Raw genomic sequence first — 23,042 nt, forward strand, 5'->3', positions numbered from 1 at the left:
CCTCGTTTTTTTTACTCGTGTTGAAGAATGAATTTATGTTTTTTTTTTCATTTCTACATACTCATACATAATTTAGATTCAATTTCAGATGCAGAATTCAGATTCAGTTTTCAAATTCAGGATACAGGTTTAGGAATCAGAATTCAGGATTCAAAATTCAGAATTCAAAATTCAGATTCAGAACTCATATTCAGATTCAGAATTTAGATTCAGAATTCAGATTCAGAATTCAGATTAAGAATTCAGATTCAGAATTCAGATTCAGAATTCAGATTCAGAATTCAGATTCAGAATTCAGATTCAGAATTCAGATTCAGAATTCAGATTCAGAATTCAGATTCAGAATTCAGATTCAGAATTCAGATTCAGAATTCAGATTCAGAATTCAGATTCAGAATTCAGATTCAGAATTCAGATTCAGAATTCAGATTCAGAATTCAGATTCAGAATTCAGATTCAGAATTCAGATTCAGAATTCAGATTCAGAATTCAGATTCAGAATTCAGATTCAGAATTCAGATTCAGAATTCAGATTCAGAATTCAGATTCAGAATTCAGATTCAGAATTCAGATTCAGAATTCAGATTCAGAATTCAGATTCAGAATTCAGATTCAGAATTCAGATTCAGAATTCAGATTCAGAATTCAGATTCAGAATTCAGATTCAGAATTCAGATTCAGAATTCAGATTCAGAATTCAGATTCAGAATTCAGATTCAGAATTCAGATTCAGAATTCAGATTCAGAATTCAGATTCAGATTCAGAATTCAGATTCAGAATTCAGATTCAGAATTCAGATTCAGAATTCAGATTCAGAATTCAGATTCAGAATTCAGATTCAGAATTCAGATTCAGAATTCAGATTCAGAATTCAGATTCAGATTCAGATCAGAATTCAGAATCAGAATTCAGATTCAGAATTCAGATTCAGAATTCAGATTCAGAATTCAGAATCAGAATTCAGATTCAGAATTCAGATTCAGAATTTTGTAAATTTATTTTCGGCATATCGGTGAAAAATTTAGATTCATGGAGAAAGAATATCAGAATTAAAAATTGATGAAGCTGGATGTTGCGAGGTAAAGTATGGTGTACGTTAATAAATTTTCCTTGCAAAAATGTTCTTTCGCTCTTTTCATCATCCGTAAAATTTCTCCTCACTTTATCAATTTTCAATTCTGGAATTGTTTCTCCAAGAATACCAATTTGCACAGTTTTTGATAAATTTGCGATGACTTAAAGATCATTACGCATGAAAACACGATTTTGTTTTGTGAAAACTTTTTTTCACAATTTTTCTGAAATTAAGTTTGCTGCATACTTTTAGGGGTAAAACCATACTATTAAAAGTTGTAAAATCCGAAATCATAAAAAAAAATTTGGATGAAAGGAATTTCAATGTTGAAAACCGTGTGATGCAAAACAATCAAAATGAGATTTACAAGATTAAGAATTCAGATTCAGAATTCAGATTCAGAATTCAGATTCAGAATTCAGATTCAGAATTCAGATTCAGAATTCAGATTCAGAATTCAGATTCAGAATTCAGATTCAGAATTCAGATTCAGAATTCAGATTCAGAATTCAGATTCAGAATTCAGATTCAGAATTCAGATTCAGAATTCAGATTCAGAATTCAGATTCAGAATTCAGATTCAGAATTCAGATTCAGAATTCAGATTCAGAATTCAGATCCAGAATTCAGATTCAGAATTCATATTCAGAATTCAGATTCAGAATTCAGATTCAGAATTCCGATTCAGAATTCAGATTCAGAATTCAGATTCAGAATTCAGATTCAGAATTCAGATTCAGAATTCAGATTCAGAATTCAGATTCAGAATTCAGATTCAGAATTCAGATTCAGAATTCAGATTCAGAATTCAGATTCAGAATTTAGATTCAGAATTCAGATTCAGAATTCAGATTCAGAATTCAGATTCAGAATTCAGATTCAGAATTCAGATTCAGAATTCAGATCAGAATTAAGATTCAGAATTCAGATTCAGAATTCAGAATTCAGATTCAGAATTCAGATTCAGAATTCAGATTCAGAACTCAGATTCAGAATTCAGATTCAGAATTCAGATTCAGAATTCAGATTCAGAATTCAGATTCAGAATTCAGATTCAGAATACAGATTTAGAATTCAAATTCAGAGTTCAGATTCAGAATTCAGATTGAGAATTCAGATTTAGAATTCTGATTAAGAATTTGGATTAAAGATCAACCTGGAATTTGAAATTGGAACTTATATTCAAATATTAGACTAAGTGTTGTAACTCAAAATTCAAACTTTAGAATCAGAATAAGATTTCAGATTTAGTTTACAGAATGAGATTAATCATTTAATAGTCATATTACTTTCCCCTCCTTTTGTGGGAATTTTTCCTCTATGCATGGTTGAGCTCTAAAAAAGGTATCATGCTAGGGCACGCGTCACGGCTATCCATCAATATTGTAGTTGGTTTTACTTATTCAGTAAAAAAAAAGCATAAAAAAACAGTAAGATTCGAACCGTGACCAGCAACGTGAAAGTTCTGGTTGCTACCACGGCACCATTTCAGCGTGTTATAAATCTTGGAAATTCTACTGTTTAAATACCATTCTTTCCATACATAAAATGAGCTCCTTACATACCAGTTCGCTTTTCCCCAAAAAAACGTATCAGGCATCATTTTTGCCTTTCTAACAGAAAGGTTTGGTTATCGGTCGATTTGAGAGATCATTAATTATGGGTCTTAGACATACCTTTATAGGTACCTATCGACTCAGCTCGACGAGTTCTGTTGATGTCCGTGGATTTGTATGTGCCATTTTAAAAATGTCTAGAACGTTTTTGCGAAACTGGGCTGCACAATTAAAATGATTTTAGTCTCAAAAGAATGCATTTTTTTTCTACACAACCCTTTCAAAAACGGGAAAAAAACAAAATAGTTGAAACCGTTTTCTTTACCAAATACATATCATACTTATTATGGCATAAAAAAAAGTTGCTAGTGGCGCCTCGAAGCAGCAGCACCAGCAATCATTTATAAATTGAAGATAATCAAAATAAAAAAATAATATTTTTATTAACTCGAGAATTGAACCAAAACCCTTCAGATCCCAAGTTGCAAGCGCTATCCAATAAACCATCGGCACGCTTGATTGAAAGCGGCTCAAACTCAAATAGGTAAAAGGCATTACTAAGACGCACCGTGGTCTGGGCAGTTTCTCAGTCTGCTGGGGCAAATACGGCAACAGTGTTTATATCTTACACTTCTTGCTTTTCAATGCAGCAAATGGCGGATGGGCGTTTCCTTCAGAGTCCGCCATGCCTATAGACATTATAATTTCATTTATGAAATTATAGTGTCTAAAGCCATGCCGGGTGTCAACAAAATGCAGAGCCGTACAGGAAACTGCGTTGGGGGGGAATTTATATGAAGATCTTATGACCCTCGTTTTTTTTACTCGTGTTGAAGAATGAATTTATGTTTTTTTTTTCATTTCTACATACTCATACATAATTTAGATTCAATTTCAGATGCAGAATTCAGATTCAGTTTTCAAATTCAGGATACAGGTTTAGGAATCAGAATTCAGGATTCAAAATTCAGAATTCAAAATTCAGATTCAGAACTCATATTCAGATTCAGAATTTAGATTCAGAATTCAGATTCAGAATTCAGATTAAGAATTCAGATTCAGAATTCAGATTCAGAATTCAGATTCAGAATTCAGATTCAGAATTCAGATTCAGAATTCAGATTCAGAATTCAGATTCAGAATTCAGATTCAGAATTCAGATTCAGAATTCAGATTCAGAATTCAGATTCAGAATTCAGATTCAGAATTCAGATTCAGAATTCAGATTCAGAATTCAGATTCAGAATTCAGATTCAGAATTCAGATTCAGAATTCAGATTCAGAATTCAGATTCAGAATTCAGATTCAGAATTCAGATTCAGAATTCAGATTCAGAATTCAGATTCAGAATTCAGATTCAGAATTCAGATTCAGAATTCAGATTCAGAATTCAGATTCAGAATTCAGATTCAGAATTCAGATTCAGAATTCAGATTCAGAATTCAGATTCAGAATTCAGATTCAGAATTCAGATTCAGAATTCAGATTCAGAATTCAGATTCAGAATTCAGATTCAGAATTCAGATTCAGAATTCAGATTCAGAATTCAGATTCAGAATTCAGATTCAGATTCAGAATTCAGATTCAGAATTCAGATTCAGAATTCAGATTCAGAATTCAGATTCAGAATTCAGATTCAGAATTCAGATTCAGAATACAGATTCAGAATTCAGATTCAGAATTCAGATTCAGAATTCAGATTCAGAATTCAGAATCAGAATTCAGATTCAGAATTCAGATTCAGAATTCAGATTCAGAATTCAGAATCAGAATTCAGATTCAGAATTCAGATTCAGAATTTTTGTAAATTTATTTTCGGCATATCGGTGAAAAATTTAGATTCATGGAGAAAGAATATCAGAATTAAAAATTGATGAAGCTGGATGTTGCGAGGTAAAGTATGGTGTACGTTAATAAATTTTCCTTGCAAAAATGTTCTTTCGCTCTTTTCATCATCCGTAAAATTTCTCCTCACTTTATCAATTTTCAATTCTGGAATTGTTTCTCCAAGAATACCAATTTGCACAGTTTTTGATAAATTTGCGATGACTTAAAGATCATTACGCATGAAAACACGATTTTGTTTTGTGAAAACTTTTTTTCACAATTTTTCTGAAATTAAGTTTGCTGCATACTTTTAGGGGTAAAACCATACTATTAAAAGTTGTAAAATCCGAAATCATAAAAAAAAATTTGGATGAAAGAAATTTCAATGTTGAAAACCGTGTGATGCAAAACAATCAAAATGAGATTTACAAGATTAAGAATTCAGATTCAGAATTCAGATTCAGAATTCAGATTCAGAATTCAGATTCAGAATTCAGATTCAGAATTCAGATTCAGAATTCAGATTCAGAATTCAGATTCAGAATTCAGATTCAGAATTCAGATTCAGAATTCAGATTCAGAATTCAGATCCAGAATTCAGATTCAGAATTCATATTCAGAATTCAGATTCAGAATTCAGATTCAGAATTCCGATTCAGAATTCAGATTCAGAATTCAGATTCAGAATTCAGATTCAGAATTCAGATTCAGAATTCAGATTCAGAATTCAGATTCAGAATTCAGATTCAGAATTCAGATTCAGAATTCAGATTCAGAATTCAGATTCAGAATTTAGATTCAGAATTCAGATTCAGAATTCAGATTCAGAATTCAGATTCAGAATTCAGATTCAGAATTCAGATTCAGAATTCAGATTCAGAATTAAGATTCAGAATTCAGATTCAGAATTCAGAATTCAGATTCAGAATTCAGATTCAGAATTCAGATTCAGAACTCAGATTCAGAATTCAGATTCAGAATTCAGATTCAGAATTCAGATTCAGAATTCAGATTCAGAATTCAGATTCAGAATACAGATTTAGAATTCAAATTCAGAGTTCAGATTCAGAATTCAGATTGAGAATTCAGATTTAGAATTCTGATTAAGAATTTGGATTAAAGATCAACCTGGAATTTGAAATTGGAACTTATATTCAAATATTAGACTAAGTGTTGTAACTCAAAATTCAAACTTTAGAATCAGAATAAGATTTCAGATTTAGTTTACAGAATGAGATTAATCATTTAATAGTCATATTACTTTCCCCTCCTTTTGTGGGAATTTTTCCTCTATGCATGGTTGAGCTCTAAAAAAGGTATCATGCTAGGGCACGCGTCACGGCTATCCATCAATATTGTAGTTGGTTTTACTTATTCAGTAAAAAAAAAGCATAAAAAAACAGTAAGATTCGAACCGTGACCAGCAACGTGAAAGTTCTGGTTGCTACCACGGCACCATTTCAGCGTGTTATAAATCTTGGAAATTCTACTGTTTAAATACCATTCTTTCCATACATAAAATGAGCTCCTTACATACCAGTTCGCTTTTCCCCAAAAAAACGTATCAGGCATCATTTTTGCCTTTCTAACAGAAAGGTTTGGTTATCGGTCGATTTGAGAGATCATTAATTATGGGTCTTAGACATACCTTTATAGGTACCTATCGACTCAGCTCGACGAGTTCTGTTGATGTCCGTGGATTTGTATGTGCCATTTTAAAAATGTCTAGAACGTTTTTGCGAAACTGGGCTGCACAATTAAAATGATTTTAGTCTCAAAAGAATGCATTTTTTTTTCTACACAACCCTTTCAAAAACGGGAAAAAAACAAAATAGTTGAAACCGTTTTCTTTACCAAATACATATCATACTTATTATGGCATAAAAAAAAGTTGCTAGTGGCGCCTCGAAGCAGCAGCACCAGCAATCATTTATAAATTGAAGATAATCAAAATAAAAAAATAATATTTTTATTAACTCGAGAATTGAACCAAAACCCTTCAGATCCCAAGTTGCAAGCGCTATCCAATAAACCATCGGCACGCTTGATTGAAAGCGGCTCAAACTCAAATAGGTAAAAGGCATTACTAAGACGCACCGTGGTCTGGGCAGTTTCTCAGTCTGCTGGGGCAAATACGGCAACAGTGTTTATATCTTACACTTCTTGCTTTTCAATGCAGCAAATGGCGGATGGGCGTTTCCTTCAGAGTCCGCCATGCCTATAGACATTATAATTTCATTTATGAAATTATAGTGTCTAAAGCCATGCCGGGTGTCAACAAAATGCAGAGCCGTACAGGAAACTGCGTTGGGGGGGAATTTATATGAAGATCTTATGACCCTCGTTTTTTTTACTCGTGTTGAAGAATGAATTTATGTTTTTTTTTTCATTTCTACATACTCATACATAATTTAGATTCAATTTCAGATGCAGAATTCAGATTCAGTTTTCAAATTCAGGATACAGGTTTAGGAATCAGAATTCAGGATTCAAAATTCAGAATTCAAAATTCAGATTCAGAACTCATATTCAGATTCAGAATTTAGATTCAGAATTCAGATTCAGAATTCAGATTAAGAATTCAGATTCAGAATTCAGATTCAGAATTCAGATTCAGAATTCAGATTCAGAATTCAGATTCAGAATTCAGATTCAGAATTCAGATTCAGAATTCAGATTCAGAATTCAGATTCAGAATTCAGATTCAGAATTCAGATTCAGAATTCAGATTCAGAATTCAGATTCAGAATTCAGATTCAGAATTCATATTCAGAATTCAGATTCAGAATTCAGATTCAGAATTCAGATTCAGAATTCAGATTCAGAATTCAGATTCAGAATTCAGATTCAGAATTCAGATTCAGAATTCAGATTCAGAATTCAGATTCAGAATTCAGATTCAGAATTCAGATTCAGAATTCAGATTCAGAATTCAGATTCAGAATTCAGATTCAGAATTCAGATTCAGAATTCAGATTCAGAATTCAGATTCAGAATTCAGATTCAGAATTCAGATTCAGAATTCAGATTCAGATTCAGAATTCAGATTCAGAATTCAGATTCAGAATTCAGATTCAGAATTCAGATTCAGAATTCAGATTCAGAATTCAGATTCAGAATTCAGATTCAGAATTCAGATTCAGAATTCAGATTCAGAATTCAGATTCAGAATTCAGATTCAGAATTCAGAATCAGAATTCAGATTCAGAATTCAGATTCAGAATTCAGATTCAGAATTCAGAATCAGAATTCAGATTCAGAATTCAGATTCAGAATTTTTGTAAATTTATTTTCGGCATATCGGTGAAAAATTTAGATTCATGGAGAAAGAATATCAGAATTAAAAATTGATGAAGCTGGATGTTGCGAGGTAAAGTATGGTGTACGTTAATAAATTTTCCTTGCAAAAATGTTCTTTCGCTCTTTTCATCATCCGTAAAATTTCTCCTCACTTTATCAATTTTCAATTCTGGAATTGTTTCTCCAAGAATACCAATTTGCACAGTTTTTGATAAATTTGCGATGACTTAAAGATCATTACGCATGAAAACACGATTTTGTTTTGTGAAAACTTTTTTTCACAATTTTTCTGAAATTAAGTTTGCTGCATACTTTTAGGGGTAAAACCATACTATTAAAAGTTGTAAAATCCGAAATCATAAAAAAAAATTTGGATGAAAGAAATTTCAATGTTGAAAACCGTGTGATGCAAAACAATCAAAATGAGATTTACAAGATTAAGAATTCAGATTCAGAATTCAGATTCAGAATTCAGATTCAGAATTCAGATTCAGAATTCAGATTCAGAATTCAGATTCAGAATTCAGATTCAGAATTCAGATTCAGAATTCAGATTCAGAATTCAGATTCAGAATTCAGATTCAGAATTCAGATTCAGAATTCAGATTCAGAATTCAGATTCAGAATTCAGATTCAGAATTCAGATTCAGAATTCAGATTCAGAATTCAGATCCAGAATTCAGATTCAGAATTCATATTCAGAATTCAGATTCAGAATTCAGATTCAGAATTCAGATTCAGAATTCAGATTCAGAATTCAGATTCAGAATTCAGATTCAGAATTCAGATTCAGAATTCAGATTCAGAATTCAGATTCAGAATTCAGATTCAGAATTCAGATTCAGAATTCAGATTCAGAATTTAGATTCAGAATTCAGATTCAGAATTCAGATTCAGAATTCAGATTCAGAATTCAGATTCAGAATTCAGATTCAGAATTCAGATTCAGAATTAAGATTCAGAATTCAGATTCAGAATTCAGAATTCAGATTCAGAATTCAGATTCAGAATTCAGATTCAGAACTCAGATTCAGAATTCAGATTCAGAATTCAGATTCAGAATTCAGATTCAGAATTCAGATTCAGAATTCAGATTCAGAATACAGATTTAGAATTCAAATTCAGAGTTCAGATTCAGAATTCAGATTGAGAATTCAGATTTAGAATTCTGATTAAGAATTTGGATTAAAGATCAACCTGGAATTTGAAATTGGAACTTATATTCAAATATTAGACTAAGTGTTGTAACTCAAAATTCAAACTTTAGAATCAGAATAAGATTTCAGATTTAGTTTACAGAATGAGATTAATCATTTAATAGTCATATTACTTTCCCCTCCTTTTGTGGGAATTTTTCCTCTATGCATGGTTGAGCTCTAAAAAAGGTATCATGCTAGGGCACGCGTCACGGCTATCCATCAATATTGTAGTTGGTTTTACTTATTCAGTAAAAAAAAAGCATAAAAAAACAGTAAGATTCGAACCGTGACCAGCAACGTGAAAGTTCTGGTTGCTACCACGGCACCATTTCAGCGTGTTATAAATCTTGGAAATTCTACTGTTTAAATACCATTCTTTCCATACATAAAATGAGCTCCTTACATACCAGTTCGCTTTTCCCCAAAAAAACGTATCAGGCATCATTTTTGCCTTTCTAACAGAAAGGTTTGGTTATCGGTCGATTTGAGAGATCATTAATTATGGGTCTTAGACATACCTTTATAGGTACCTATCGACTCAGCTCGACGAGTTCTGTTGATGTCCGTGGATTTGTATGTGCCATTTTAAAAATGTCTAGAACGTTTTTGCGAAACTGGGCTGCACAATTAAAATGATTTTAGTCTCAAAAGAATGCATTTTTTTTTCTACACAACCCTTTCAAAAACGGGAAAAAAACAAAATAGTTGAAACCGTTTTCTTTACCAAATACATATCATACTTATTATGGCATAAAAAAAAGTTGCTAGTGGCGCCTCGAAGCAGCAGCACCAGCAATCATTTATAAATTGAAGATAATCAAAATAAAAAAATAATATTTTTATTAACTCGAGAATTGAACCAAAACCCTTCAGATCCCAAGTTGCAAGCGCTATCCAATAAACCATCGGCACGCTTGATTGAAAGCGGCTCAAACTCAAATAGGTAAAAGGCATTACTAAGACGCACCGTGGTCTGGGCAGTTTCTCAGTCTGCTGGGGCAAATACGGCAACAGTGTTTATATCTTACACTTCTTGCTTTTCAATGCAGCAAATGGCGGATGGGCGTTTCCTTCAGAGTCCGCCATGCCTATAGACATTATAATTTCATTTATGAAATTATAGTGTCTAAAGCCATGCCGGGTGTCAACAAAATGCAGAGCCGTACAGGAAACTGCGTTGGGGGGGAATTTATATGAAGATCTTATGACCCTCGTTTTTTTTACTCGTGTTGAAGAATGAATTTATGTTTTTTTTTTCATTTCTACATACTCATACATAATTTAGATTCAATTTCAGATGCAGAATTCAGATTCAGTTTTCAAATTCAGGATACAGGTTTAGGAATCAGAATTCAGGATTCAAAATTCAGAATTCAAAATTCAGATTCAGAACTCATATTCAGATTCAGAATTTAGATTCAGAATTCAGATTCAGAATTCAGATTAAGAATTCAGATTCAGAATTCAGATTCAGAATTCAGATTCAGAATTCAGATTCAGAATTCAGATTCAGAATTCAGATTCAGAATTCAGATTCAGAATTCAGATTCAGAATTCAGATTCAGAATTCAGATTCAGAATTCAGATTCAGAATTCAGATTCAGAATTCAGATTCAGAATTCAGATTCAGAATTCAGATTCAGAATTCAGATTCAGAATTCAGATTCAGAATTCAGATTCAGAATTCAGATTCAGAATTCAGATTCAGAATTCAGATTCAGAATTCAGATTCAGAATTCAGATTCAGAATTCAGATTCAGAATTCAGATTCAGAATTCAGATTCAGAATTCAGATTCAGAATTCAGATTCAGAATTCAGATTCAGAATTCAGATTCAGAATTCAGATTCAGAATTCAGATTCAGAATTCAGATTCAGAATTCAGATTCAGAATTCAGATTCAGAATTCAGATTCAGGATTCAGATTCAGATTCAGAATTCAGATTCAGAATTCAGATTCAGAATTCAGATTCAGAATTCAGATTCAGAATTCAGATTCAGAATTCAGATTCAGAATTCAGAATCAGAATTCAGATTCAGAATTCAGATTCAGAATTCAGATTCAGAATTCAGAATCAGAATTCAGATTCAGAATTCAGATTCAGAATTTTTGTAAATTTATTTTCGGCATATCGGTGAAAAATTTAGATTCATGGAGAAAGAATATCAGAATTAAAAATTGATGAAGCTGGATGTTGCGAGGTAAAGTATGGTGTACGTTAATAAATTTTCCTTGCAAAAATGTTCTTTCGCTCTTTTCATCATCCGTAAAATTTCTCCTCACTTTATCAATTTTCAATTCTGGAATTGTTTCTCCAAGAATACCAATTTGCACAGTTTTTGATAAATTTGCGATGACTTAAAGATCATTACGCATGAAAACACGATTTTGTTTTGTGAAAACTTTTTTTCACAATTTTTCTGAAATTAAGTTTGCTGCATACTTTTAGGGGTAAAACCATACTATTAAAAGTTGTAAAATCCGAAATCATAAAAAAAAATTTGGATGAAAGAAATTTCAATGTTGAAAACCGTGTGATGCAAAACAATCAAAATGAGATTTACAAGATTAAGAATTCAGATTCAGAATTCAGATTCAGAATTCAGATTCAGAATTCAGATTCAGAATTCAGATTCAGAATTCAGATTCAGAATTCAGATTCAGAATTCAGATTCAGAATTCAGATTCAGAATTCAGATTCAGAATTCAGATTCAGAATTCAGATTCAGAATTCAGATTCAGAATTCAGATTCAGAATTCAGATTCAGAATTCAGATTCAGAATTCAGATCCAGAATTCAGATTCAGAATTCATATTCAGAATTCAGATTCAGAATTCAGATTCAGAATTCCGATTCAGAATTCAGATTCAGAATTCAGATTCAGAATTCAGATTCAGAATTCAGATTCAGAATTCAGATTCAGAATTCAGATTCAGAATTCAGATTCAGAATTCAGATTCAGAATTCAGATTCAGAATTCAGATTCAGAATTTAGATTCAGAATTCAGATTCAGAATTCAGATTCAGAATTCAGATTCAGAATTCAGATTCAGAATTCAGATTCAGAATTCAGATTCAGAATTCAGATTCAGAATTAAGATTCAGAATTCAGATTCAGAATTCAGAATTCAGATTCAGAATTCAGATTCAGAATTCAGATTCAGAACTCAGATTCAGAATTCAGATTCAGAATTCAGATTCAGAATTCAGATTCAGAATTCAGATTCAGAATTCAGATTCAGAATACAGATTTAGAATTCAAATTCAGAGTTCAGATTCAGAATTCAGATTGAGAATTCAGATTTAGAATTCTGATTAAGAATTTGGATTAAAGATCAACCTGGAATTTGAAATTGGAACTTATATTCAAATATTAGACTAAGTGTTGTAACTCAAAATTCAAACTTTAGAATCAGAATAAGATTTCAGATTTAGTTTACAGAATGAGATTAATCATTTAATAGTCATATTACTTTCCCCTCCTTTTGTGGGAATTTTTCCTCTATGCATGGTTGAGCTCTAAAAAAGGTATCATGCTAGGGCACGCGTCACGGCTATCCATCAATATTGTAGTTGGTTTTACTTATTCAGTAAAAAAAAAGCATAAAAAAACAGTAAGATTCGAACCGTGACCAGCAACGTGAAAGTTCTGGTTGCTACCACGGCACCATTTCAGCGTGTTATAAATCTTGGAAATTCTACTGTTTAAATACCATTCTTTCCATACATAAAATGAGCTCCTTACATACCAGTTCGCTTTTCCCCAAAAAAACGTATCAGGCATCATTTTTTTATATTGAGATTGGAATTTTTCGTGTTTGAATATCTGAAATCATACTTATATGATTCAGAGGGAAGGAATCTATCATGTATATTCTATATTATTTTATATATTTCCAAATATAATTTAAACTCTGTTAGAAAGGCTCCAATCCACTGTTAAGTGTATTAAATCGGGTTTTTTCTGAAGAAAATCGGTTCAAAAAGCTATTCGATCTTAAAATCGAGTACATCCAGATGGCGCACCCTGTAATTTTTGGGTTATTTAGAGTAATATTTTTTTTAATTTTTCGTGCCATTCGGGAATCTTTATAGGAATTATTATTGTGTCACTATTGTGTCACATCTTTTGTATTGATTTTTGGCTTATTTTTGCTCCTTGATTACCTATTCGTTATTTTTGTCAATATTGACAATATAGATGTTTCATTGCTATTTGTGTCACATTTTTGTATCAGTTTCAACCTTTTTGTATTGTATTGAAATATATTCACGTTATGTTTTTTTTTTAATATTTTTGTCCCCCTTTATTATTTTACTTAGCATTTGGTAGGATGTGGTTTTGTCTACGTCAATGTTATGTTGGTGTTCTTGGTTTCGTTTTTGTGACATTTCTGAACAATATAATGTTGCCTCACTTGAAGTTTCTGTTTGTGTTTAATTTTTAACTCATTTAATGTGTAGTTTTTGTGTAATTTATGTTCTTTTTCTGTTTCAGTTGTTTTTTTAAAAACATTTGTATGCAATTCTTGCATTTTTTTTTCATCAAATATTCATGTAATCTACCTTTGTTATTTTTTGTCACATTTTTGTTTTTTGAATGAGCCAAATTTGAAGTCCTTTTATGTCATTAAATATATTGTTATTTTGATATCATCTTAATGCCATTTTTTTGAAATTTTTCATGCCATTTTTGAGTATTATTTGCATCCAGTTCGATCGTTTTTTATGTTTATGACATGTAATTTTTTAAGTTTATGTTATCAACCGTTTTTTATGTTTAATGTTTAATTTTCGGCTATTTCTCATTCTTGGATTTCAAGCAAACAAATTTCGTTTTTAAATGCCCGACGTATCGACCATTTTTTATGGTCTTCCTCAAGGGTATTTTCTAACTGTTGTAATTGTCAGATTTCGTTTTTTTCAAACGTTCAGGTGTCTAGCATTCGCTGCTCTTTTTTAAATCGGGATTATAAAACAATTTCTCATCCGATTTGCGATGGCGCACTGTAACTGTCGTTTTGAGATATGGACTCTATTATGAGAGTCGGATGAGAAATTGTTTTATAATCCAGATTTAAAAAAAGAGCATCGAAGACTGGACACCTGAACGTTGGAAAAAAAAACGAAATCTGACAATAACAACCGGCAAACAATACCCTTGAAGAAGACCACCAAAAATGGTCGAAACGTCGGGCATTTCAAAAAGAAAGTTGTTTGCTTTAAATCCTAGACCGAAAAATAGCCAAAAATAAAACGTTAAATTATTATTTAAATGTAATTTTACATGTCATTTTTGAAATCATGTTGGCATTAGTTTTAGTGTCGTTTGGTGAGAATCTTTTGCAATTTTTAGAATTATGGTAAGCAACATTTTATGACATTATGGTATCATATAATTTTTTTCGTGAAATTTTTGAATGTAATTTTTTGGGTATTTTTGAGGCCATTTTGTGAGTCATTCGGTGTCGTTTTTGCAAATGTTTTTTTTTTGTAAAATTTTTGATTAATTTTTTACCAATTTTTAAAGCATGTGTTTATAAAAACATTTGATCATATTTATGCTTTGTTAATTGTAATATTTTAATGGAATTGAATGTGTCATTAAAATAACTTTTTAAGGTGACTCGATTTCGTCTCATTTTTGTCTCATTTTTGATATTTTATTTTTGCTCATGTTTGTCCTGTGCATTAGCATTAAATTTTAAGCTCATTTCTGGTAAACTTTCGTCTCATCATTGTAATATTTTTATCGCATTTCTATCTCAATCTTTGTTACAGTTTTGTCTATGTTTTGTTTAATTATTGTCTTATTTTGCGTTTTTTACGATTTGTCTGATTTTACCTTTGTTTTTATTATGGTTTCATTTTTGTCTCACGTTTGTCTCGTTTAAGTCTCATTTTTGTCTTATTTAGGTCTCGAAAGGTCTGTTTTAAACTTCATTTTTGCCATGCATATTTTTGTTCAATTTTTTATTAATTTTGGTCTCATTTTTTGTCACATTTTTTGTCACATTTTTTGTCAAGTTTTTTGTCGATTTTTCGTTTCCTTTTTGTTTAATACTGTATATTTTGCTTTATTTTTCTTAAAATATGTCTTATATTGAAAAAGTTTTGTTTCATTTTTGTTTTATTTTAACTTATTTCAATTTGGTCTTATCTTATTCTTGTTAAGTTTTTTTCCCTTTTCGTTGTTATTGAAGTCTAGTTTTCTTAAATCTTATCGTTTTCTAAATCTCATCTCGCCTCAATACCATTTATGCCATTTTTGATAGTTTTGTCATTTATCTGTAATTTTTGTGCCCTTTTTGTGTTATTTTTGTTTTATTTGCATGTCACTTTTGTGTCATCTATGTGTCGTTTTTATGTCATTTTTTTATAATTTTTGTGTTATTTTTGTTTCATTTTTGTCTCACTTTTCTGTCATTTTGGTGTAAATTTTTAATAATTTTTGTGCCATTATAGTGCCAATTTTGTGTCTATTTTGTGTTCATTTAGTGTCTTTTTTATTTCATTTTTAAGTCACTTTTGTGTCATTTTGTGTCTATTTTATGTCAATCAAACAATATTTATGTGTCGTTTTTGTGTCATTTTTGTTTGATTTTTTCTGTCATTTTTGTGTCATTTTGGTGTAAATTTTTAATATTTTTTGTGTTATTTTTAAGTTATTATTGCGTCAATTTTGTTTCAATTTTGCGTCTTTTTTTTTTGTTCATTTTGTGTTCTTTTTATGTCATTTTTAAGTCATTTTTCAGCCTTTTTTGTGTCTCTTTTATGTCCATTTAATTAAATTTTTGTGTTATTTTTGTTTCCTTTTTGTCTCTCTTTTGTGTCATTTTGGTGTAAATTTTAAAATTTTTTTGTCAGTTTTGTGTCAGTATTGTGTCATTTTTGTGTCAATTTTGTGTCATTTTTGTGTCATTTTTGTGTCAGTTTTGTGTCAGTTTTGTGTCAATTTTGTGTCAATTTTGTGTCATTTTTGTGTCATTTTTGTGTCATTTTTGTGTCATTTTTGTGTCATTTTTGTGTCATTTTTGTGTCATTTTTGTGTAATTTTTGTGTCATTGTTGTGTTATTTTTGTGTCATTTTTAGTGTCATTATTGTCATTTTTGTCATTTTTGTCATTTTTGTCATTTTTGTCATTTTTGTCATTTTTGTCATTTTTGTCATTTTTGTCATGTTTGTCATTTTTGTCATTTTTGTCATTTTTGTCATTTTTGTCATTTTTGTCATTTTTGTCATTTTTTGTCATTTTTGTCATTTTTGTCATTTTTGTCATTTTTGTCATTTTTGTCATTTTTGTCATTTTTGTCATTTTTGTCATTTTTGTCATTTTTGTCATTTTTGTCATTTTTGTCATTTTTGTCATTTTTTTCATTTTTGCCATTTTTGTCATTTTTGTCATTTTTGTCATTTTTGTCATTTTTGTCATTTTTGTCATTTTTGTCAATTTTGTCATTTTTGTCATTTTTGTCATTTTTGTCATTTTTGTCATTTTTGTCATTTTTGTCATTTTTGTCATTTTTGTCATTTTTGTCATTTTTGTCATTTTTGTCATTTTTGTCATTTTTGTCATTTTTGTCATTTTTGTCATTTTTGTCATTTTTGTCATTTTTGTCATTTTTGTCATTTTTGTCATTTTTGTCATTTTTGTCATTTTTGTCATTTTTGTCATTTTTGTCATTTTTGTCATTTTTGTCATTTTTGTCATTTTTGTCATTTTTGTCATTTTTGTCATTTTTGTCATTTTTGTCATTTTTGTCATTTTTGTCATTTTTGTCATTTTTGTCATTTTTGTCATTTTTGTCATTTTTGTCATTTTTGTCATTTTTGTCATTTTTGTCATTTTTGTCATTTTTGTCATTTTTGTCATTTTTGTCATTTTTGTCATTTTTGTCATTTTTGTCATTTTTGTCATTTTTGTCATTTTTGTCATTTTTGTCATTTTTGTCATTTTTGTCATTTTTGTCATTTTTGTCATTTTTGTCATTTTTGTCATTTTTGTCATTTTTGTCATTTTTGTCATTTTTGTCATTTTTGTCATTTTTGTCATTTTTGTCATTTTTGTCATTTTTGTCATTTTTGTAATTTTTGTAATTTTTGTCATTTTTGTCATTTTTGTAATTTTTGTAATTTTTGTAATTTTTGTAGTTTTTGTAATTTTTGTAATTTTTGTAATTTTTGTAATTTTTGTAATTTTTGTAATTTTTGTAATTTTTGTAATTTTTGTATTTTTTGTAATTTTTGTAATTTTTGTAATTTTTGTAATTTTTGTAATTTTTGTAATTTTTGTAATTTTTGTAATTTTTGTAATTTTTGTAATTTTTGTAATTTTTGTAATTTTTGTAATTTTTGTAATTTTTGTAATTTTTGTAATTTTTGTAATTTTTGTAATTTTTGTAATTTTTGTAATTTTTGTAATTTTTGTAATTTTTGTAATTTTTGTAATTTTTGTAATTTTTGTAATTTTTGTAATTTTTGTAATTTTTGTAATTTTTGTAATTTTTGTAATTTTTGTAATTTTTGTAATTTTTGTAATTTTTGTAATTTTTGTAATTTTTGTAATTTTTGTAATTTTTGTAATTTTTGTAATTTTTGTAATTTTTGTAATTTTTGTAATTTTTGTAATTTTTGTCATTTTTGTAATTTTTGTAATTTTTGTAATTTTTGTAATTTTTGTAATTTTTGTAATTTTTGTAATTTTTGTAATTTTTGTAATTTTTGTAATTTTTGTAATTTTTGTAATTTTTGTAATTTTTGTATTTTTTGTAATTTTTGTAATTTTTGTAATTTTTGTATTTTTTGTAATTTTTGTCATTTTTGTCATTTTTGTCATTTTTGTCATTTTTGTCATTTTTGTCATTTTTGTCATTTTTGTCATTTTTGTCATTTTTGTCATTTTTGTCATTTTTGTCATTTTTGTCATTTTTGTCATTTTTGTCATTTTTGTCATTTTTGTCCTTTTTGTCATTTTTGTGATTTTTTGATCATTATTTTCATTTTTGTCAGTTTCGTAAACTTTTGTAGGTTTTTGTCATTTTTGGCGTTTAGTTTACTTAGAGCCTGTAATTAAATTCTTGCACAGAAGATCTGTAGTGAAACTTATCCATTTTTAGAAATTTTTTATCGTTTATGAAAAATTTCGTAAAACGTTTTCAATCTAAATTTGCAACTAACCTGTCCCGGGCAGTGCGTTGAGGTGAGGTGTTGCTGTTGTGATCCAGCGGGTCCAGGGTGGAGTCGGAAGATTTCTCAAAGTAGTCGAAGGTCGCGTTGAACGGCAGTCCGGTGCTCATCCACAGGAACATTCCGGTACCGAGCCGATTGCCGGAGGTCCAGAAGTTGTACTTGCTGTATCCTGGCGATTGAAAGAAAAATAATAGAATATCTCAATGAGAACATAAAAACTTCATTTGTAAGTTAAATTTAGCTTACCGGCATTCTGCAGGTACTGGGTCATCGATTCAACCTTCTCCTTGGTTTCGAACGAGGCCAGCTGCAGGCCTAGGGATCGGCAGTACTGATAGGCCAGGAAGTAGTTCAGCTCTGGTGAGTAGGGATTCATCCGGCTTACAAAGTACTGAACTCCGTCCAGCTGGATCGTGGTGATGCGCTGACCTGAAAGTAACGAAAAGAAGACAAAATCAGTATATTTCAAATAGAGACTGGAAATATTAAAAATAATCAAGAAAAGGATTAAAATAAATGTATATCAGGGAACATGTTAAGTAAAAATGTAAATCGGAAAAAAATCGAAAAAGGATTCGCAGGAAAATGTATTATCATTTTCGTTTGCTTCTTTCCAGTAGGAATATAAAAAGATTGCTTAACCCACATTATTATCAACCAACACTCAATAAGTCGCTTAATTAACGGGAAAACAGTCATTACTTATCATTTTAAGCTGTACAATCCGCAGATTATCGACATGAGAATAATGAAAACATCATATGAAATAAAAAGCTTATGGATATGATAACAGCGCACGATGCACTTGGTGAAAGTGCTGGACAAAGAAATGGGGGAAAAGCGAGGAAGCCTTTCTCCGGGTCAACAACTTTTTTTTTTATTTGAGTAGGTCGATTTTCAAGTGGCCACTCACAGATATTATTTGAACGAAGAGGTCATATTCATTATACATCATTCAATAATGGTACAATCCAGCTTTAAAAAATATAAGTTAATTTATGACGTGAATCTTTCGTTCAAATAATTTGGATTCTATCAGCAACCCGAATTTTGATCAAGACCGTAAGTAAATTACACTATTAACAAGCGAAAACAGAAAAATCAACGTTCACCAAACGTTTGCTAAACTAACTTGATTGACTAAACTTTTCACATAAATAAATACAATCTGAATCTCTAGGACTCCTTTTACGGAACTTCTCGACTGAAAAATCAAGATAATCAATTTTAACTATTCATTTTGAAGGATTTTTATTGATTTTTTAAATATTCTCACTTGAATATTAAAATCATTCTATATCCAAGCAACCAAAAGTTCCATAAAACAGGTACAATTAAATTTTGACTATCAATAAATTTTTCCACATTATCATCAATAACTTAGTCTATAGTTTGAATTTTTGAAAACTGTTTTCTAAGTTTGAAAGCCAATTAACTGAGTATCAAATAGACAAAATCTGGTTTGTATTTGAAATTGTTTTCTGTTAGTAAAAAAGTAATTTGAAAATCTTAAAATATCTATTTTTTCCGAGGCTCGCAAACAAACAGCTCTCCTGATGATACAAAAAAGTATTTAGAAGCAAACGGGTGGTTAAATGGGAAAGAACAACTTTTATTCTTCGTATATGTGCAGTTATAGTGCTATTTTTAATAGTCATTTTATGGTAAATTTTTTATGTTTAAAAAGTAATGACATTTTCTAAGAGTAAGCTTTAATGTGTCAAATGGATAGAAATCCTATCAAATGATTAACTTTAAAATTAAAATTAAAATAGTGGGAGAGCCTAGGGGAATGTGTGAAAGTAAAGCTTCATTTGTATTTTGAAGCTAAAACTATTAAGCAATTATTAAATTTTTGCCCCTAGATGTATGCAGCATCATTGTTTTTTCGACTATAACTGTTTTTAAAAGAAAACGTTAAAAAGCAAGATAAAATTGATAAATTAGAATTTGTAAACCATTTTGAAGGTGTTTTGTATTCTTTATGATCAAGAAAACTTAATAAAATCGTCAAAATGAAGACTGATCAATGTAACCCCAAAACATCAATTCCTGAACAGCGACGAAATCGATTTTAAATAAAATTTAATGTAGTCAAAAAAATTTCTGCAACCATGTTTTACGTTCATTGGAGTCCAGTACTGGTTTTAAAATTACGAAACATGCCTCATTTTCCTTAACAGAAAATATAATCGAAAAATATTGAAAAAAGTGATCAATATTACACCGGATTACGGTACTTTCCAGAATTCATATATTGAAGACATACTTGTTAAAGCTGATAGTATAAAAAACTGAATAGTTTTGTTCATAATTACCCATCTAGCCCTAACGATCTTCAAGATAGTGAGTTGCTATCAAAATACCGGTATCTAAACTTTTCTTATACCGGGGTTGAATTAAAAATAATCTTTCGATTGCTTTAATTCAATCGAAGTTTTTTATGTAACTTTATTGCAAGCGAACTGATTTTTAATAAAATAAGCAAATAAAAAGCAAATAATAAATGACTATGTGAATTTTTTTTGTTCACTTTTGTAAATTTTCGTTAACTTTTTAAATGCATACTCGTAAAATCTTGCATAATACATAAATTATCATAAATCTTTGATGTCCGCGAGTTCGAGCCCAAGAGTAAACATCGAACACAGTTGTACCGGATAGTTTTTCAGTAACGATCCGCCAACTGTAACGTTGATAAAGTCGCGAATGCCATAAAGATGGTAAAACGACTATAATCGAAACAAAAAAAAAATAAATCTTTGATTTTCACAAGTTGTTGTGATCAATGGTAAACTTTCGCAAACATGTGAAGGATTTCGTTGTTATAACAGTTTATGACTGATTCTTAAACAAATTTGCATAGGAAAAAATAAAACTTGTGAGTTCCTATGCGTTGTAGGTTAAAATTAATCCTAGGTCTAGTACAAGATCCTAACGAAGTTTGGGCCAGATTGAATCACGAGTCAGAAATTTGTATAGAATTTAGAGACATATTGTTCGGGAGAAAGATGAAAAATTAGTTTTTCAGCAATAACTTTAAATTCCTCTCAGTTCAAGCTATGAAAAATATTTCATTCCAAGACCACAATTGAAGTTATGATAAAAAATAAAAATATCAGGCTTAAAAAATGACATCATCTGAAGGGTCTCTTTATTTAATTCAATGTACTTTTTGTAATTTGACCCTTCAAAAGCTCATTTTTAAAATTAAATAACTTTTTTGTGATAGATACGTTTAATCGAAATGCAGTCTTCAGATGGAATATTCTTTAAACCTAGTTTTAAGAAATACTTTTGTTAATAGAAATCGGCCGATATGAATCAGAGTTATTGGTGAGAAATTATTTTTAAATGTTCTTCTAGAACAAAATGTCTTAAAACTCCGAACAAACTTCAAGCTTTTTGACTCCTTTTATTAAACCAAAAACAATTGGTTATCCCACAAAGTAGCAACTCAGGTTTAAAGGGGACTAAAAACTCTCTTTTGAATTTACAACAAATTAAATTGCAAAAAATTTCAATCAATTTTGTTCCTTTGAAAAAGTTGCATTGAATTAATCATAACTAGGTTAAAAAAAAAAACTAGAATTTTTATTTTATCTATTATCTCAGTCAAAAATACAGCAAGCTTTTTTTTTACATAAATATTTTAAAGCTCCATGAGTAAAAGAGAAGATTCTATCTAATAACAAATCTAATGATTCAAAATTTACCATTATCAGTCATATAATCTACATATGAAAAATAAAAGATAAAGTTTCTTAAAAAATATTTTCTAGATGGATACTGTTTGAAATCCCTTCCTAAAAACTTAAAAAAATTGTTATCACTAGTTTTGCCAATTAAAACACAAAAGTTTTTTTTTAATTTCTTCAAAGCCTTTAAATTAGACTTAAGATAACGAAAGTTCTGGAGAAATTTCCAAAAAGAATTTTGCAATTGCCTTACAGAACGTTTTGCTTTTAAACGTGAAATCGTATTGATATTGTTCTATTCTTGTTTAAGGAAACGTAAGTCTCAGTGGTCGAGTGGTTAGCGTGGTATGACGGTAACCGCTGGTCCACTGATGACATGGGTTCGATTCCCATCTCGGTACTGGGTGTTAAATGTAAATCTTAAGTCGTCCACGTCATTTATTCAGTCTGTAAAGCCGAAATCGGCTAAGACGGTGTATGTCTTTTTTAATATTAAGCTTTTCGCTGATGAACTTTAAATTATATTTTTAAAATGGAAAAACTTAAAAATGAAAATTTTTGTTGTGATTCCATGAAAAAAAATTCAAAGTGTTTTTTGTTGGCATATTGATTGATTTTGAGTCAATTTATCCTTCAATTCGTTCGAAATATAATATATAATCACTTTTACCTAATACACTGTTTAAATGACACGATAAGTTTTGCTTTACAAATTCATTTACACCACTTGTTATTATTGTACAAAAAACGAGTACTAAGTATGTTCTTTTATGGAAGCGGAACCAAACAGATTTGAAAGACAATGATCTGCGACGTTTTCAAGAATTTTAAATTTCTAGGTGGTAGTTTTGGAATTTCAAAAGGAGACAAACATGCTCAGTAAAATTTTAAATGTGCTGAATCAAAGCAATTGAAAGATTCCCTTCAATTCAACCACGGTAGAAGTAAAGTTCAGATACCGATATATCTTCTTCAGTGTGCGTTTTCTATTGTTATGAATCGAAAACGCTCGCTGAAAAAAAATAGTATGATATGATGCTATCGAAATTGATTCAGTAGAATTTTTCAACCAAGTAGGCTTACAGCACATATTAGAATTAAAATGAGAAAACAGCAGAGTTTTGTTTACCTAGTGCTGTGATAATCTTCAATTGTCCTGAAGACAACTTTTACACAGTTTTTCAATCATTCAGTT

At 29.9% G+C, this 23,042-nt stretch overlaps 1 protein-coding gene across 9 annotated transcripts in view; it reads right to left on the minus strand.

The window, feature by feature from the left end:
- The window catches only part of LOC129751042 (uncharacterized), a 525,666-nt gene that overhangs the window by 476,209 nt on the left and 26,415 nt on the right, over positions 1-23,042 (minus strand). For all 9 annotated transcript variants that reach the window (XM_055746303.1, XM_055746299.1, XM_055746304.1 and 6 more), the window contains exons 3-4: positions 18,396-18,578; positions 18,138-18,318 (exon numbers count right to left, since the gene is read on the minus strand). In XM_055746303.1, the coding sequence (XP_055602278.1) occupies positions 18,138-18,318; positions 18,396-18,578 (364 nt within the window). The remainder of the gene's footprint in view (positions 1-18,137; positions 18,319-18,395; positions 18,579-23,042) is intronic.

The sequence above is a fragment of the Uranotaenia lowii genome, chromosome 3 (assembly GCF_029784155.1).
Source record: "Uranotaenia lowii strain MFRU-FL chromosome 3, ASM2978415v1, whole genome shotgun sequence".
Classification (NCBI taxonomy): domain Eukaryota; kingdom Metazoa; phylum Arthropoda; class Insecta; order Diptera; family Culicidae; genus Uranotaenia; species Uranotaenia lowii.